Here is a 19,354-nt window from a genome sequence, read left to right on the forward strand (position 1 = left end):
TAGTAGAAGCTAGGTTAAGAGGAGAGGTGACAATCAGCGAGCAGCAGTATGGTTTCATGCCACGAAAGAGCACCACAGATGTGATGTTTGCTTTGAGAATGTTGATTGAGAAGTACAGAGAAGACCAGAAGGAGTTACATTGTGTCTTTGTAGATTTAGCAAAAGTATATGAAAGGGTGCTGAGAGAGGAGGTGTGGTATTGTATGAGGAAGTCAGTAGTTGCAGAGAAGTATGTAGGAGTGATGCAAGATATGTATGAAGGAAGTGTGAAAAGCACTTCCTTCATACATCCTAGTCCAGCAGTCATTGGGCAGCAATGACTGCTGGAATAGGCTCCAGCATCCCCGTGACCCTGAGAGCAGGATAAGCGGTTCAGGTAATGGATGGATGGAAGTGTGACAATGGTGAGGTGTGTGGCTGGAATGACAGATGGGTTAACAGTGTACACTATATTGCTCTATTTGTGCTGGGGGACCCGATCCTTGGGGTGGACCAACTTCTGGCGCAGCGTGTTTTGGGATTTGAAAGTAACTGAGATGCGGTGTTTTGAAAACACGCATCCCAGATTTCTGACACTCCCACCACACACGGAGTCACCACTGGTTTACGCTTAGGCAGCTGTTGTCCTTCTCTTCTATGCGATTGGCTGGTGCACTGTTTGGGCGTCTCCCTAGATTTGACAAACACCCAGTTAGGATAACCACACTTAACCAGGGCCTGATTAATGTGGGATTTCTCCCCTTCCCCGGCTGCTGTGTCAGTGGGGACATTTTCAGCTCGGTGGTACAGCGTCCTGATGACTCCCAGTTTGTGCTCCAGTGGATGATGAGAGTAAAACCTGAAGTACTGATCAGTATATGTTGGTTTACGGTAGACATCAACAAGCACGTGTCCCCCCATCACCAATTGCAATTTCACAGTCTAAGAAGGCCAAACTGTCCTTTTTCACATCCTCCCTTGTGAACTTGATGGGGTTGTTCACAGTTAATGCTCCTCTTTGGCTTTCAAAGAGGAGCAGATCGGAAGTCATTACTTGCAAAGTTACATTGGAATCATGTCACAAACAAGAGACGGGGAGTAGGCGAAACCAATGTGGCCATAAAAACCTCCAACCTCAACCTTGTGTTCATAATCTCTCACTCTTGCACTCACTCTTAAAGAAGACAGATGTCTTGGACTACTTGATGTATTCTTTATGTAGCCAGGTGGTAAATGCCATGTACCCTGTGTAAATATGTTCAGTATAAAAAATAGAATAGATTTTACTTTTGTTTAACTATGTACAAGGGAAGAGGTATTTACAGTTATTGTTCTGTTAAAATATAATTCATATGTACAAACCATTTTAAAAAGTAAGATTGTAACAGCTAAGAGTTAACCCTTTTTATGATCTTTGTTGTTCCCTTAGGTACAATCTTACTTTTACTTACTTACTAACTGTAAATACCTCTTCCCTTGTACATAGTTAAACAAAAATAAAATCTCTTTTTTATACTGAACATATTTACACAGGGTACATGGAATTTAACCACCTGGCTACATTTAAAACAGTGGTTCCCAACCTTTTTTTTCCTTGGAGCCCCAATACGTTATCAAAGAAAAGCTGACCCAAAAAACTCAAGTGCTGAAAGTGTTTACATGGTTCTGAGATTTACAACCAAGCTCAGTAGTTAGTGCAACCGTATTTCCAATTTTTCAACCTGCAAAACTTGCAACATCATGATGCAGAGTTTATGTATGATCTCACCTGCTATACATTATTTTTAGGGTTATTCCAAAGATGAATCCAAATGTGACGAGGATTGCAGGAACAACTTTTAAGGTTATAGGAATATGTGTTACGGCCATGTTGGTGCTCTTGTTGTGCTCCTCTTCAAAACCCAAAACATCTGGAAAGACAAAAAGAAAAAAGAAAAAGAGAACGCAGCATCGGTTTTTGCTCACAATGGATGCAACAACAAAAAAAGGGAAAAATGACACTTCACTTTCCTCACAGTATCATGCTATACTGTATTATGCACATTCCTGCAAAAAACACATTTAAACAACATGGTAATTTATAGCCAACATCAAAATTTCACATCTACATTTCTAATCATAAATGAATTATTCAGCTCGTCGGCAATGTTGCTTTAGCAGGCATCCAATTACAAACATCAAAAGTTATTGTGCGTTTGTATTTGATTGCGCCATCTTATGTTTTTGTGAGATTTCAAGTACAAGGAGACGTACCTTGCACACAAAGGCTGAATATTTTGGGACCCACCAGGGTTAACACTGACCGAGTTAAATACCACAATGTTCATTTTATTCACAGAGGAAAATAACTGCTGTAAACTAGGCCACAGTATGAGAACTACCGCGCAACAATGCATGCATAATAAAAGTAACACACACACACACACACACACACACACACACACATATTTGTCATTTACCTTCAACGGTGATACTGAGATAGAGAAAATGTGTTGCACTGGATGTTGAACATTCACATGTGTAATTCCCACTATCCACTGGTGATGCATCGGTCAGGTGTAGGAACATGGTCTCATTTTCCTTCAACAGTTTAATCCCAGAGAGACAAGTAGACTCTGCAGCACCGCGATCCAACCGGCGGCTCAGGCGACACATATTTCCCTCGTTTCTTTCTGTGGTGATCTTGCATATGACAAGTAGGATCCTTTCGTCTGGTTTATTGGAGCATATCGGGGTGACATCAGGTCCCTTCTGGACGGTTTTCACATGAGTCACTGTAATCAACCAGAAGCATCTCAGTGAAATACATACATATGTATACAATGTGCAGACCAACCGACTCAATTTGAACATTTCTGCATGCACAAGAAAGAATAAGGGACAATAACTTCATTCATATAGCACTTTTCATATACAAACAACAAAAGTCACACCCGTAGACACGGATTAGCTCAATAATCAAATAGCAGACAGGGCACAAGTGGAGAATAAACAATGATTTTAGCGAGGTTTTACAATGACATCGAGGTGGTTACTGTACCTCGATCAGCAGCACACACGCTGACGAGCACCAGAATCAGAGACGACCAGCTTCCAACCAGCCATGCTGCTCGCATCGTATACCGTACCAAGTTAAGAGGGACAAATAGCAAACTACAGCTCTCCGAACTGTTGTGATCACGAGTCTGAAGCTGCTCTGACAGCAAAACCTCACGCTCTGCACAACATAACTGCTCTTCTCTAAAGTGATGAGCAACCGGATGAAAGGGGAAGTGTGAGACCAGACGGCTTCGGCTGTTAAGCGTCAGAGATCAGCCTCCAACAACGGCACCTGTGGAAAAACCTCAAGTCAACCTAGTTTTTAATCTTGTCATGAAAAAAAAAAACCCTAAAAACTAACCTAGCTGCATAGCAAACCTTACTAAAACTATTACATAGCAAGTGCATATGAAAACTAACCCTAATTAGGTTGAGGTTTTTGATATGCAATGTATTGCAGGTTAAGCATAGAATGAAAAGAATGAAAAACTTAAATCCGCTATGAATGAGAGAGATTTTGCTTTGTAAAAATAAAAACCATGCATGTTGCCTGTCAATGTGAACAAAGCGAAAAAGGCTCCGTGGCTTGTCACCATTTTACTGTCTTTTGTTTTACTCTTTGCAAACTTTCACATTATAGAAAACACTTAACACAGTAATACTCCCAGGCATATAACCTGTGCAAATTGTGCATGAAATACAAAGAATTTGAAAGAATAGGAAAAGGATTGTATGAAGGCAGTTTCACAGATACATTTGGTTTTTCTATCCAAAGGAAAAAAAAAGTGCATTTAGCTTTTCTGTCACGAGTGGCTAGTCTGACTTCCCTTCCCCTCGCTATTTGGCATCAGTTCTCAGCTGTAAACAACCGGTCTGGTCCCAGGCCCAAGTCCTGTTAGAAGGGCATGTTCCCAGCATGCTGCAGGTACAGGGTGGAGCACCACAGCGCCGTCAGTATGGTTATCAAGCCAACAAGAGCCTTCTGCATCCAAATACACCGATCCAACTTCTGTTCCAGTTGGCTGCACGTGGCCGACACCTGCAGGAGCTGCACGCAGCAGACAAAGTGTGCACTTTATTGAATGTGAGTGACAGTGACATCCTGGTGGATCGTGTCTCATTTGCTTATGTCAGTCACACAGAGACATCAACATTAAAATGGGATTGATGGAAAAACCCCTTGTAGTGGCTTTACAAATACAGCAACAACAGAAAGTTTCAAAAGGGATATACGTATGTTTGGATGCAAGTCTTCAGGAATGTAACTTTAAATTAAGAAACCATTTTCCTTGCATTTTTTCTCCCCTTGTTGCACTTTGAAATTTGCTTAATTAAAACTGTGCCATGAATTAATTGCATTGTTTTTATTAAAGAGACAACCAACCATGGTACTCGTGTCCTGGTGGCCATTGGTGATCACTGGTCTTTCCCAGCTGTTGGCACTCTGGTTTAGGGCTGACCTAAGATGCTGCAGGACTTGACAATGCAATCTGAATTGATACACAATAAAATTTATGCAGTAGTAGTCATAGTGACGTTTAATGTAATTAAGGAGTATCCAAATAGAACCACAAATGTTGTTAAAGATGTAATCAATGTGATGTGAAAAGGGGATTTCTAAAGCAACCAGCCGACTTGTTAACAGAGACAGTGTGTGCTATAACAGCACTTTGTCAAAATTATTTCTCTTGTGCTAACCTGTGCTCTATCACTTTGGACTTGGGAATGTCTTTCCAGAACTGAACCAAGTCCTGGTTGTCCTCCGTGACACTGGGTCCCGATTCAGCAGCCATGATCAGGAAACGGTCCTGCAAAGATGGCTGGGACCCTGAGGAGCCAATCACAGCACTGATAGACAAATCCAAGAGCCAATCAGAGCACAACTTTTAAGACATATTGATTTTACATTATTTAATTTCAACAATTTGCATGAGCTTAACATGCCTAATTTGTGTTTTGAAATGGCTTCTTACCTCTGCACTCATTAGAAATAACACAAAAACTGTCTCTAAATTCAAGAAGAGCGTTGTTGGGTGTGGTTAAGTCTGGCAGAGTCCTAGCAGTGTGTTGTGCAGACCTACCTCCATGAAGTGAGACTATTATTTCCATGCTTGTCCCCGCAGCACAAATGCTACTGCCTGGCTTCACCCTGTACTTCTCTGGAGCTGTGGTGCGGACCTGGGACACCACACAAGCCATGTAAAGTCCCGCTCTAACTAAAAATCTCAGACTGATCAAGGAGACTTTGCCCTTGCAGTGCAAGGTAGTCAGATAGGGAAGACATTTTGACGAAACACGGTTGTCTGCCTTCCATTGTGCGGTGTTATTCAATCATCTACACAGAGACTTGAAATGCACTTAAGCCTAATACAATCCAGGGAGTTTGTTTTCAGAATAGCTTCAGCTGCTTACTGTAAATCCATCTATAATCCACTCTCTGGGTTAATTCACATAGTTTTTGCTTTTTCTAAGCTGTGAGTACCCACACAATCACAGCAGCAACAACAATTGTGAATAAATGGGAGGTTCCATTGAAAACGATTATGAAGCCCCTGGCACGGGTGCAGATTTGTTTTGCTGTGGGAGTTTCTGAGAAGGTTGCGAAAGCTGTTTCTCACTACTGATAAAAGTTTGTGGTTCCATAAACAAAGTCTGCAAACGAAGTACAAAAGCCTGTTGGTGCAGTGCGTTTTCTACACGAAAAGGTCGTCAGTGATATAAATGGTCTTGTATTTCACATCGTTTACCGCTTTGCCTACCGCAGTCCGTTTCCTGTCGAAGTCTTTGAGTAGGGTCCTCAACACTTGTTGCTTTAGGTGAGGGTGGTTACGTCAAACTCAGGAAGTGAAAATGTAATGTGCATGAGGGCCAGGGCTGACCTTATAAGCCACAGCACTTTTGGTCACGTTCTTGAGAATAATCAGGCACCTCTTCTCAGTCTCGCTCAGGCCGAAGCACAGTTCCTCTGCTGGACTGGAGAGAGACAGTGAGTTAAAACAAGCCCAGTTCTGCAGCGCACGTACACTCGTACATGCACACGTACATGCACACGTACATGCACACGTACACACACACACACACACACACACACACACATACACACCACATCCGGGTAATATGGCGGTCTATTCTGTTGCCTACCAACAGGGGGATCGCCAGTTCGAATCCCTGTGTTACCTCTGGCTTGGTTGGACGTCCCTACAGACAAAATTGGCCGTGTCTCCAGGTGGGAAGCCGGCTGTGGCGATTAGTCAATGCACTAGTGCCTCCTCTGGTTGGTCGGGGTGCCTTTTCGAGGGGGAGGGGGAACTGGGGGGAATAGCGTGATCCTCCCACGCACTACGTCCCCCTGGTGAAACTCCTCACTGTCGGGTGAAAAGGATCTAAACATGGATTATGTTAGCTTGTTGGGTGAGTTGATTTACAACAGGAATACGCAGGGGGCGCGTCACCTGGTAGAACACGTACCACATAAGGCTGAGTGAGTCCTTACTGCAGCGGCCTGGGTCGAATCTGGGTTGGGTCCTATGCTGCATGTCATCCCCTCTCTCACCTGCCTTTCCTGTCTCTCTCTACTATCGCTACTACTACTATTTTTGGCTGCTCCCATTAGGGGTTGCCACAGCAGCTCATCCATTTCCATTTCTCCCTGTCCTCTGCGTCTTCCTCTGTCATACCAGCCACCTGCATGTCCTCCCTCACCACATTCATAAACCTCCTCTTTGACCTTCCTCTTCTTTCCGCCTCCTGTCTTTTCGTCAGTGCCACTGTCTCCAAACCATATAACAGGGGTGCCCAACTCCACGCCTCGAGGGCCGCAGTGTCTGCAGGGATCTGTTGCAACCATGCACTATACCACCTGATTTAACTAATTCCTTTTCCTCTTTGGTCCAAGAGGTGAGCTCATTAGTTAACTCAGGTGGTGTAGTGCATGGTTGCAACAAATACCCGCAGACACTGCGGCCCTTGAGTCCTGGAGTTGGGCACCCCTGCCATGTAACATACCTGGTCTCACTGCCATCTTGTAAACCTTCCCTTTAACTCTTGCTGGTACCTTTCTGTCGCAAATCACTCTTGACACTCTTCTCCTCCCACTCCACCCTGCCTGCACTCTCTTCTTCACCTCTCTTCTGCACTCCCCATTACTTTGAACAGCTGACCCCCCATGGCCAGATTAACCCACCAGGGGGCTCCAGGGCATGCATGTCCATTGCCCCCCCCCATCAGATAGGCCATGCAAACAATACTAAACATTGTTGAATGTAAAACTAACGCAAATACTCAACATGGTAGTCGACGCTATGCCAATCTGCATGGGATTCGGATGGCGACTACAAAGTACAACACAATTTTGAATCACGAAACAAACAGAGATGAGAATAGCAGCTCACAGCATCGCAAACATATTGCGAAGCCTTCTTCCAACTTACAACGGCTTACCAACAGGAATTTCAGAGCAAATAATTTAAGTGAAATATGGGCATATTTTAGTAAAACTATCTGTTTAATTATTTTTCAGTATGGGCATTCTAGCTAGCACATTTGTTATACTATACACAATGAAACAATGAAGCTTGGAGCCCTGCATCAGTAGAGACTTTGTAGCTTGGGGCCCTGCATCAGTAGAGACTGTAGCTTGGGGCCCTGCATCAATAGAGACTTTGTAGCTTGGGGCCCTGCATCAATAGAGACTTTGTAGCTTGGGGCCCTGCATCAGTAGAGACTGTAGCTTGGGGCCCCACATCAATAGAGACTTTGTAGCTTGGGGCCCTGCATCAGTAGAGACTTTGTAGCTTGGGGCCCTGCATCAATAGAGACTTTGTAGCTTGGGGCCCTACATCAGTAGAGACTGTAGCTTGGGGCCCCGCATCAATAGAGACTTTGTAGCTTGGGGCCCTGCATCAATAGAGACTTTGTAGCTTGGAGCCCTGCATCAATAGAGACTAGCTTGGGCCCTGCATCGCGACGCAGGGTTGGAAAAAACGTCCCTTGTAGGGTATGATTGGGGATCCCTACTATATGCGAACACAACACCCCTGACCTTTTGGGGCCTCTCGTGGCACTCGCCCGGCATGCCCGGTCCGTAATCCAGCCTTGCTGACCCCAAATATCTAAACTCATACGCCTTTGTCACCTCTACTCCTTGCATCCTCACCATTCCACTGGCCCCCGTCTCATTCACACATATGTATTCCATCTTGCTTCTACTGACTTTCATTCCTCTTCTCTCCAGTGCATACCTCCACCTCTCCAGGCTCTCCTCAACCTGCACCCTACTCTCGCTACAGATCACAATGTCATCCACAAACATCATAGTCCACAAAGACTCCTGCCTGATTTCGCCCGTCAACCTGTCCATCACCATTGCAAACAAAAAAGGGCTCAGAGCCAATCCTTGATGTAATCCCACCTCCACCTTAAATCCAGCTGTCATTCCAACCGCACACCTCACCACTGTCACACTTCCCTCATACATATCCTGTACCACTCCTACATATTCTCTCTCTCTACTATCGCTATCAAATACAAAAGGCGGAAAATGCCAAAACAAAACAAAAAAAAAAAAAACAAAACAAAACAAACAATAGCATAAAGGATGGATGGATGGAATACTCACTGTGAAGTACGCCACAGCAAGTCTCAAATAATATCCAGTGTTAATGGTAAATGCTTTTCTGTTCACATGTGTCACTGTGGCCACCTTTGAATGTATGTGTATGCATAATCCTAAACAGACTATGTAAGTATCTACAACTTTACCTACATCCTGACTCTTTTTATCTACTCATATATTTTCGGGATGTGTGTGTGTGTGGTGATAGTGTAGATAGCGGGACCGAAAACTAAAGCACTTATGATCCTAATTCTTTTTGGAGGTGGTAGGTATTGTCTCAGAGAGTAAGGGAAAAATCCCAGAAAATTAAAATTATGCATAATTATGCATAAATATGCAAAATATGCATTTTTCTAAAAATGGCTAAAAACCACTTTTCTCTGCATTTCAGATTATTCTGAGCATCTTGATTTTTTCACCTATATAAAAAAAAAATTCTGGGCCTTAGAAATGTTTTGGCATTATACAAAATATATGCATTTGTGCAAAAATGCACTTATGATCCTAATTTTTTTTGGAGGTGGTAGGTATTGTTTCAGAGAGGACCAGAAAAATAGCAGAACATTAAAATATAATTATAATAATTATGCATAATTATGCAAAATATGGATTTTCTAAAAATGGCTAAAAACCCCTTTTCTCGGCATTTCAGATGATTCTGAGCATTTTGGGGGAGGGAGTTGGAGTGGGGGGGGGGTAAACCACTTTTCTCGGCATTTCAGATGATTCTGAGCATTTGGGGGGAGGGAGTTGGAGTGGGGGGGGGGTTTTAGGGGCAGGGGGAAGGCGGTTAGCTGGCAGGATGAAGAGGAGGGAGATTTAGACGGGTGGATAACCAAACCGCTACATTGTAGCGGGGTTCTTCTAGTGTTATATACAGTGCATCCGGAAAGTATTCACACCCCTGCACTTTCCCCACATTTTGTTATGGTACAGCCTTATTCCAAAATGGATTAAATTCCTTTTTTCCCTCATCAATCTACACACAATACCCCATAATGACAAAGCGAAAAAGGTTTTGTAGAAAATTTTGCAAATTTATTAAAAATAAAAAACTGAAATATTGCATGTACATAAATACTCACACCCTTTAATCAGTACTTGGTTGAGGCACCCTTGGCAGCGATTACAGCCTCAAGTCTTCTTGGGTATGAAGCTACAAGCTTGGCACACCTATATTTGGGGTATTTCTCCCATTCTTCTCTGGAGATCCTCTCGAGCTCTGTAAGGTTAGATGGGGAGCGTCGCTGCACAGCTATTTTCAGGTCTTTCCAGAGATGTTCAATAGGGTTCAAGTCTGGGCTCTGGCTGGGCCACTCAAGGACATTCACAGACTTGTCCCGAAGCCACTCCTTCGTTGTCTTGGCTGTATGCTTAGGGTCGTTGTCGTGTTGAAAGGTAAACCTTCGCCCCAGTCTGAGGTCCTGAGCACTCTGGAGCAGGTTTTCATCGAGGGTCTCTCTGTACTTTGCTCCATTCATCTTTCCCTCGATCCTGACTAGTCTCCCAGTTCCTGCCGCTGAAAAACATCCCCACAGCATGATGCTGCCACCACCATGCTTCACTGTAGGGATGGTATTAGCAAGGTGATGAGAGGTGCCTGGTTTCCTCCAGATGTGACGTTTGGCATTCAGGCCAAAGAGTTCAATCTTGGTTTCATCAGACCAGAGAATCTTGTTTCTCATGGTCTGAGTCCTTTAGGTGCTTTCTGGCAAACTCCAAGCGAGCTGTCATGTGCCTTTTACTGAGCAGAGGCTTCCGTCTGGCCACTCTACCATAAAGGCCTGATTGGTGGAGTGCTGCAGAGATGGTTGTCCTTCTGGAAGGTTCTCCCATCTCCATAGAGGAACACTGGAGCTCTGTCAGAGTGACCATCGGGTTCTTGGTCACCTCCCTGACCAAGGCCCTTCTCCCCTGATTGCTCAGTTTGGCTGGGCGGCCAGCTCTAGGAAGAGCCCTGGTGGATCCAAACTTCTTCCATTTACAAATGATGGAGCCCACTGTGCTCTTCGGGACCTTGAAAGCTGTAAAAAAAAAAATTGTACCCTTCCCCAGATCTGTGCCTCAATACAATCCTGTCTTGGAGGTCCACAGACAATTCCTTTGACTTCATGGCTTGGTTTCTGCTCTGACATGCACTGTCAACAGTGGGACCTTATATAGACAGGTGTGTGCCTTTCCAAATCATGTCTCATCCATTGCATTTACTACAGGTGGACTCCAATCAAGATGTAGAAACATCTCAAGGATGATCAGTGGAAACAGGATGAACCTGAGCTCAATTTTGAGTGTCATAGTAAAGGGTGTGAATACTTATGTACATGCAATATCTCAGTTTTTTATTTTTAATAAATTTGCAAAAATTGCTACAAAATCTTTTTCACTTTGTCATTATGGGGTATTGTGTGTAGATTGATGAGAAAAAAAAGGATTTTAATCCATTTTGGAATAAGGCTGTAAAATAACAAAATGTGGGGAAAGTGAAGGGGTGTGAATACTTTCCGGATGCACTGTATATAGTATATCTATATCTGGGCCCTGCACTGGTCATTAAGACTGTTTGTGTTAACTGCATGTTTTTGTTAATTTGTGTTCACCGTGCTGAGCCTGCGAATCGGGGGAGGCATGGGCGTCATGTTTGCATATTGCATTTGTGTGCATGTTATGTACAGTATTGTTATAAAAGAGCAGGAAAAATCTGAAATGTGTACATTAAAAAAAAAGGATTTTCTGTGCTCTGGTGCAAACCTATCTTTTAGTTTTATAGTCAAACCGTTAAACTGTTAAACTAGAGGGGGGGACTGGGAGGAATAGCGTGATCCTCCCACACGCTACGTCCCCTTGGCGAAACGCCCCATTATCAGGTGAAAAGAAGCGGCTGGCGACTCCACATGGATCGGAGGAGGCATGTGGTAGTCTGCAGCCCTCCCCGGATCGGCAGAGGGGTGGAGCAGCGACTGGGACGGCTCAGAAGAGTGGGGTAATTGGCCAAGTACAATGGCGAGAGAAAAAAAAAAAGGGGGGGGGGGGGTTAGAAAAAAAAGGTCAACAGTTAGAGCCCTTAAACAAATGCCATACCTCCTGTTCAAAGTGTAAATAAACCCAAATCATATTTTTGAACTGCAGAAATGTCTATAAGCCTTCTGCCTAATGAACTCTATCAATATATCAATAATGAGCATAATTTCATCACTGGCCAAGATAACCTCACCAAACTACATTCACAGAGGAAAAAAAACTACTGTGCTGCCTGCCCTCTTTTGGTTGTAATTTTCCCTTCTGTTGCACGACTGGCTCCATGCTCACTGCTAATGTCCTACTAAAGATTAGTCTTACATCAGTGGGCAGAAACCAAATAAAGACTACAAACCGTAAGAGGAGTGCTGGCCCTGATACACTTTCTTAATATTTTTAAGTGTCACAATGTAAATCACATAATATGAAGTTATAGCCACCCGTGTTGCAATTCATAAAAATGCTTGATATGTCATTGTAACCACTGTCTGACCTTATATGGAGCAGTGAGCCTTTATATGTAGCGTTGGGCCTCCGGGCGGATCGGACTCTGCTGGCAGCATCCGCATCCCCATCATCTGCAAACCATACCTGGCACAGACCAACCACCCAGGACTCAAATACTAAACGAGTCAGCTCACGCCATAAATGAGACCATGTGAAAAGAGGCACACAGCTATTCTGGAAAAAAAAACAATCCCCAGTACTGAAGTAAACCCTTGAATATTTAATATTGTGTTTGTTAACCATTTTCAACTCTTTGGATTTGGACAACAAATACCACCGTGTAAAGGGAAACTCATGCAAGTGGATGTTTGTTTTGAAAACCCTGAATCGTGGACACTTAGAATCACTTGATGTACCTTTAAAGGTCAAGGTTGATTGACTAACTTTAATTTGGCAATAGATCTGAAAATAAATCTGACATTGTTCTGCTAATGGAGCTGATATCAGGTCATGTCAACTAGGCCTAAAGGCACCTTGACATTACATGGTGCTACCCAGCTTTTCATTTACCGTCTCCCAATGATAATTACGTGAGTGAAGACAAATAAATGAAGGTCAGCGAACCTTTCTCAGTCTGAGCAACACCTCGGCATGCTCTTTTCCCACTGGATCTCTGTCCTTCAACTCGGCCTCCTCGTCCTGGTTAACGGGCTTCGACATGGGTGACAGAAAGCTGTCGTCAGGCAGAGGAGGGTAGCTGTAAGTGAAGTTATCCTGCAGAGGAAAGGGGACCAAAAAAAAAAAAAAAATCCCAATTCACATCTCTTGATGGGCAAGGAACAGTAAATATGCAGGTCCTGGTGATGCTGGTGCAGGGACATAGACAACGAATAGGGACACATGCACATAATGACTTACAAGGCAAGGGGACAATGCATGGCAAAAGATAGTGGACTACACAAATTACTAATTTGCATATATATTAAGCATTCAAAGATTGTTAGAGCGAAGAGAAAAAGCTTTTGAGACACATTTGACATCTTTTTTTCTCTCTCTTTTTCTCCCCAGTTGTACTTGGCCAATTACTCTATTTTCCGAGCCATACCGGTCACTGCTCCACCGCCTCTGCTGATCCGGGGAGGGCTGCAGACTCCCGCATGCCTCCTCCGATTCATGTGGCGTCGCCAGCCGCTTCTTTTCACCTGACAGTGAGGAGTTTCACCAGGAGGACGTAGCGCATGGGAGAATTACGTTATTCCCCCCAGTTCCTCCTCCCCCCCGAACAGGCACCTCGACCGACCAGAGGAGGCGCTAGTGCAGTGACCAGGACACATACCCACATCCGGCTTCCCACCCGCAGACACGGCCAATTGTGTCTGTAGGGACGCCCGACCAAGCTGGAGGTAACACGGGGGTTCGAACAGGCGATCCCCGTGTTGGTGGGCAACGGAATAGACCGCTACGCTACCCGGACACCCATTATTTGTCTTTTTTACTTACAATGAGTGCGTGGCATAAATAAGCTTCAACTCATTTGCACAGAATAAGGTCACTGAGCCCGATGTCACCCAGTTGTTATGAATTAAAATATGAAGGTAAATGCTTTTATTCACAATCCTTCCAAACTTATTCATCATGCTGAGTAGACTATACCTGGGTAAACTACTAGCTCATCACTAGGCTGTGCAGTGATTGAAAACCATGTATCCTGTACACTACGATAACAACTTTATACATATTGTTCATTTAAACCAGGCAGATTCACTGAGATTGGAGGAAGTAGTGTTTTTCAGGATTACACAGTTAAAAAAGCAGCCTCATGACAAACATAACAATTCAACACAAACTATGTGGTGTCTGAAACATCTACGGAGGATATTGTGTTTCGGCCTCATTATGTGGTATGCCCTGTCAACACTAAAGCTAACGTCTAATAGACTTTTTGGGGTTGTGCACATCTTCAGTTAAAAGGAATTCATGTATAATGCTGTGTGTGTGTCTGCATACATACAGTCCCTCCCATGTGAAGGGGAAGATGCTCAGGGTCAATGTGGGTGTGGATTTCACTTCTGGAGACAAATTTCACCTTGTTGATGGCGTCTGGACCCAGCCAAGTCCTCACTATCTTCCACGCCACTGCAGCACAACACAGAAATGGCTAGAATAACCCAATGACCCGTGAGGGTAATTACTTACTATAATTAAGGATAAGAATGCGATGCACTTAGAATGACACATTAACAAAAAATCTTGCCATCTAACTCCCTGGTTGTCACAAGAGCTGACACAGCAACCAATAAACCATGGTTAACTATGCTTTATGGGAATTGCCTGCCAAACTGTGAAGTGTATTTTTTTCTTTTTTTGACCCCCCCCCCCCCCCCCAATTGTACTTGGCCAATTAACCCACTCTTCCGAGCTGTCCCGGTCCCTGCCCCACCCCCTCTGCCGAGCCGGGGAGGGCTGCAGACTACCACGTGTCTCTTCCGATACATGTGGAGTCGTCAGCCACTTCTTTTCACCTGACAGTGAGGAGTTTCACCAGGGGTATGTAGCGCATGTGAGGATCACGCTATTCCCCCCCCCCCCCGAACAGGCGCCTCGACTGACCAGAGGAGGTGCTAGTGCAGTGACCAGGACACATACCCACATCCGGCTTCCCACCCGCAGACACGGCCAATTGTGTCTGTAGGGACGGGTGACCAAGCCGGAGGTAACACGGGGATTTGAACTGGTGATCCCCGTGTTGGTCGGCAACGGAATAGACCGCCACGCCAACCGGACACTGTGAAGTGTATTTGACCAATCAGACTGCTTGGCTTAAATAACCTGTTGTATAATGATGACTATGACATTATAACACTGCAGTTGTTGAATAAGGTCAGGCCATAGTGGGTTGTGTATCTTACCATTCATGATCCACGGTATTCCATAGATGATCATTTTAGCTGAGAAAAGAACAAAAAGAGATCTTGTGATATTCATCCCACACTGTGCTTTACATATGAACACAACATGACCATGACAACAAAGTAAGGAAGAAATCGGTGTATTGCCCCTGTATTCAGTATGTGCACTAAACTAGGGGCAAGGTGCTTGTCCGGCCAAAGGAAGGCACCAAAAGCATTGTGTATTTACAGGTACTTACACAGCAATCTGGGGTAGTATACTTGGAAACAGTTAATGATATACTTCATAAAATCCATGTCCTGTGAGAAAAGGGGAGATTTTTGATTTAGCATACTTAAAATATCAATCCAAACCCACAACAAGGGGCATAATTTGCTCTGCAGAGAAACATCTGTGTCGGTCTCTCCAGTCAGTTTGGGCACCTGAGGCCAAGATCTGACCCAGATAAACCCCTAAAACACTCCTGTCGTAAAGCACTCAAGGACACCGCTTGCTTATTTTGTAATACATCCATGTGGCGCTCGTGTTTTGACCATTTAAGTTTCAGCAGTGCAAAGGCTTTCCCCACCTGCTGTGAAAAATACTCAAGATAACAATGAAAACCATCAGGAGTACTCATGCTTTTCTTAATATCGGGTTTGTCAGTAAAACGTTTGGCTTACTGACTCAGGCAATTGGCAGGACAGTAAAAGTAAACATTTCCCATTTGAAAGGTTAACCTCCAGTTTTGCCTCATTGTGCTCAACTGTGAGGTCGAGTCACTACTGGGCAAACATATACAAATAGGTATGTATACACGTAATTGTGTCTAAGATTTTTTTTTAAATTCTTAAACAAAAAAATGTGTACTCTGAAACTTGTACAGTACCTGGACAGTAAATTGCTAATAAAGCTAAAATGACGGGGCTGGTTGGTAACATTAGCCCTTGTGATGAAAATACAGAGCAGTGCAGCTCCTATAGAGAGCCTGATTGCTTTGTCCAAGCGAATGGCATTGAAAGAGATAAGCTTGTACCCACATTTTTTGAGAGTAGTGGGTCCAAAGACATGTAGGTCAGGTGAACTGGCCGTACTGAATTGTTTGTAGGTGTGAATGTGTGTGTGCCGGCCCAGTGATGGCCTGGCGACCTGTGCAGGGTGTCTCCCCACCTTCTGCCCAATGACTGTTGGGATAGGCTCCAGCATCCCCACAACCCTGAGAGCAGGATAAGCAGTTTGGATAATGGACGGATGGATGGATGTACTCTGTGAAAATTCGCCTCTACTGCCTGTTCGGCGTCTCCATCAAGTTCAATAAATTCAACTCTCTGTGAAAAGCCTAATTTATCCAGGAGATTTGAAGAGATTGGAGTTCACCTCTGACCCTCGGTTGTTGTAATCTTGAGCACATCACATGACTCTCCACTCCAGGCAGGATGGAGAACAAGTGCCTCACTCTGCCTGACTGATCCCCAATCAGAATACCAACAAAGTTCCTAACCCACAAGCCACTTTTCGCAGTCAAGTGGAGAATTTACGATATTTTGATCTTCAAAAACACGAGGACCCTCCACCCACCCCCCACCCCACCCCAAGACGACAAACATGCACATGCAAAGGCACACAGATCAACAAGTCCAAAGCAGTGTCCAACGCATTAGGACAACTTGATGTGAAACACTTATTAACCCCAACAGTAGACACATGTCCCCGTTTCCATGCTCTCAACAGCTTTTCTAGTAGTTTTCATAAATGTTTGTGAAATCTGAGTCTTAGTGCACACTGGAGATGTGGAAATGAGCGAGTATCCCCATATTTACCAGGTTAAGGAAAAGTGTAAACGTTGCAGGCGTAATGAAGACACACTCAGAGAAGCATGTACGTGAAATGACACTCACTGAAACCACGAGAATGCACACAGGTGAAGGACTTTCAGGGCCTACCTTGATGTGCCTTCCATGAAACGATTAAGAGGGACAAAAAGAAAGATGGCAGGCATTGTTACAGGTGTTTAACAGCTCCAACAGAAGGAGAGAACAAAAGGGGGGGGGCTTTTGATGGCATCTTCACGCATTTCATATTAGGACACATAAAATAAATTAAAATAGGAGATGAAACCATAGTGACATGGACCGACATGTAAGCAGGAAGACACTTGGGGCTTTTGTATTGCCTTTTGTCAACCGAGTTAGCTTCTGATGTATGTGATTTTTTTTTTATAGTCGCTAATCTTACTTCTGGGGTTCCCCCCCCCTTTCTCTGTTGTTGATGCTCATTTGCATCAAACACATTATACGGGGGACATAAGAATGGACAAGAATACAATCGGTCTGATCTCTTACCACATTGCCCAGGCCAGACTCTGACATGTCCAGCACCATGGTGAGGAGCGCCCCTGGCTCCCTCCGGATAAAGCGCTCCAGCAAGAAGGCCACGTACTTCTTTTTCTCATGCACCAACCGCACATCCTTCATGAGCAGCTTCACCCTAAACCAGACTGAGGAGCGAATAACACACACTCCTTACGATGGGTCCTGTCGCTCACTTTTTAGACCACGGCACATATGTTAAGTAGGATTATGGACTTGATTCCCACTGGGACCAGGGTCCATATTAGAAATGTATGAAATGCACACTCATACACTAGTGCTGAAGATATAATAAACAGACAAATGTGTCCAGCAAATGGTACATGTTTTGGTGTTTAAGGTGACAACTGACAGCGTTCAACGCATTTGAATTTCTTTCCTAAAGTACTGTTTTTACCACTTTTGTTGGGAGTGGGGTTTGATGGTGTGTGTGTGTGGGGGGGTAGAGAGAGGCAGGTAAAGACAAAGGAAATAATTCACAACGATGACACTTTCAAAAGGTGGAAAACTAAGTGAAAGCACAACCTACATAATTTGTTTCCTTCTTTATCGTATCCATGAAGATAGAGCATCCCCAACTCCAAGAGAGACTTCTGCACAGAGCCTTCGTTGATCTCTGGAGGAATAAGAGATCACCCAAATGTGAACAAAATTAGGGTGCTAAATGTTAACCACAGCTTAACTGTGGCACCGAGGGAAAAAAAATACAATATATAGAAAAAACATAAATGGTCATTGTTTGTGTGTGTTGGAGAGACAGAGACAAAAGCATACACACACACACACACACAAACAGAAACACACAGTGAGAAAGGGATCATGAGGAAATTGGCTCATCTGCCATCAACAGAACAGCAAGGTCTCTATTGTGTTAGGATGTTGTTTTCCGTTGTAGACTTTGGTTTGACATTTTGTCATCCATGTTGACAGCAGTTATAGCTACAGGAGTGTCCCTGATAGAAAAATCATCTATAAAATATAGACTCCGTTTTGTGTTAATTGGATATGGGTGTGCAGTGAATGCATGGTCTGTTGCATATACTATGGGTGGGAACATGTGATGTTCACTTGAAACGCCGCACACATTTCTATATCATGTTGTGTGCTTACAGGTATTGTGCACAACACACTTCATCTCATCATACACTCCTTGTGTTCACCCTCATCTTAAAGCACAAAACACAAAAGCATTAGATCATATTTGTTCTGCTGTAAAATAAAGATAAAATATGTATCACCGGTGTGTAAATGCAACTACAAGTTAGAGCTTACCATTCACGTAGAGTTCTTTTCTCCACTGAAAGCTCTCATCAATCATTTTCAAAGCGTCGTCCACAACGTAATGCCTCCACTCCAAGTAGCCCTCCAGACAGGCATCATCCTTCCACAGTCTCTCCAAATCACTGGTCTCATACTTTCCTGCGTGCTCTGTTAAACATTAAACTGGGTTTGGTGGTTGCTCTCCACAAACACCCACTCAAGGGCTAAAGGTTTGAGAGAGCACAAAACAGTCGTGACACAAAGGTTTGTGCTCCTGTGACTCAAATTCAGTAGTTTTGAGATCTCCATTTATGAAATCAGACACATATTCAAACAGGTCCTGCATTTTTTTTAAAAATCTGACTTGATTACTTAAACCAAAATATACACATAAGCTGCTGACGTGGTCAACGGGATAATCATGATCCCACATAATTGCAATATGCATTTCTCCACCTGCAGCCTTTTACTTTTCCCATATTTGTTGTGAGTGTAACATCTGATACTGCGCCATACTACCTTGCACGTATTCACACCGGAATCTCTCCCTCGTCTCTTCAAGTTTCTTTTGTATGCTCTGTGGAGAGAATGCCGTGTTGACATGTTGTTAACAAGCTGCCAAAGAAAAAAAAAGTCACAGAAAGAAATCCAGATATTTGGGGAAAAGGCCACCTGTTGTGACTCCGTGAGGAAACTCGTTGCCATGGTACCGCTCCAAGGGGCGAACTGGAACGTACAGTGA

The 19,354-nt window shown here is 43.9% G+C and overlaps 1 protein-coding gene across 1 annotated transcript; it reads right to left on the reverse strand.

Annotated features, from left to right (window-relative positions):
* Positions 1-3,686: 3,686 nt before the first annotated feature.
* LOC130131672 (motile sperm domain-containing protein 2-like) lies at positions 3,687-18,722 on the reverse strand. Its single transcript, XM_056301451.1, has 13 exons — positions 18,625-18,722; positions 17,882-17,968; positions 17,326-17,480; positions 15,243-15,303; positions 15,004-15,042; positions 14,106-14,230; positions 12,719-12,868; positions 12,141-12,238; positions 5,898-5,991; positions 5,100-5,196; positions 4,717-4,846; positions 4,403-4,508; positions 3,687-4,066 (listed from the first exon to the last, which is right to left on the reverse strand). Exons 1-13 carry the CDS (start codon positions 18,668-18,670, stop codon positions 3,914-3,916), a joined length of 1,341 nt encoding a protein of 446 aa, XP_056157426.1. The 5' UTR covers positions 18,671-18,722; the 3' UTR covers positions 3,687-3,913.
* Positions 18,723-19,354: the final 632 nt, after the last annotated feature.

Source organism: Lampris incognitus, chromosome 21, assembly GCF_029633865.1.
Source record: "Lampris incognitus isolate fLamInc1 chromosome 21, fLamInc1.hap2, whole genome shotgun sequence".
Classification (NCBI taxonomy): Eukaryota; Metazoa; Chordata; class Actinopteri; order Lampriformes; family Lampridae; genus Lampris; species Lampris incognitus.

Excerpts from the sequence above, each read along its gene's own strand:
- LOC130131672 (XM_056301451.1), bottom strand. The coding sequence starts at position 18,670 with ATGATTGATGAGAGCTTTCAGTGGAGAAAAGAACTCTACGTGAATG. Across the intron at positions 15,304-17,325 it reads AGTCTGGCCTGGGCAATGTG|GACATGGATTTTATGAAGTA; the intron begins GTAAGAGATCAG and ends CTTTTCTCACAG. Across the intron at positions 12,869-14,105 it reads CCCTTCACATGGGAGGGACT|GATAACTTCACTTACAGCTA; the intron begins GTATGTATGCAG and ends TTTCCTCTGCAG.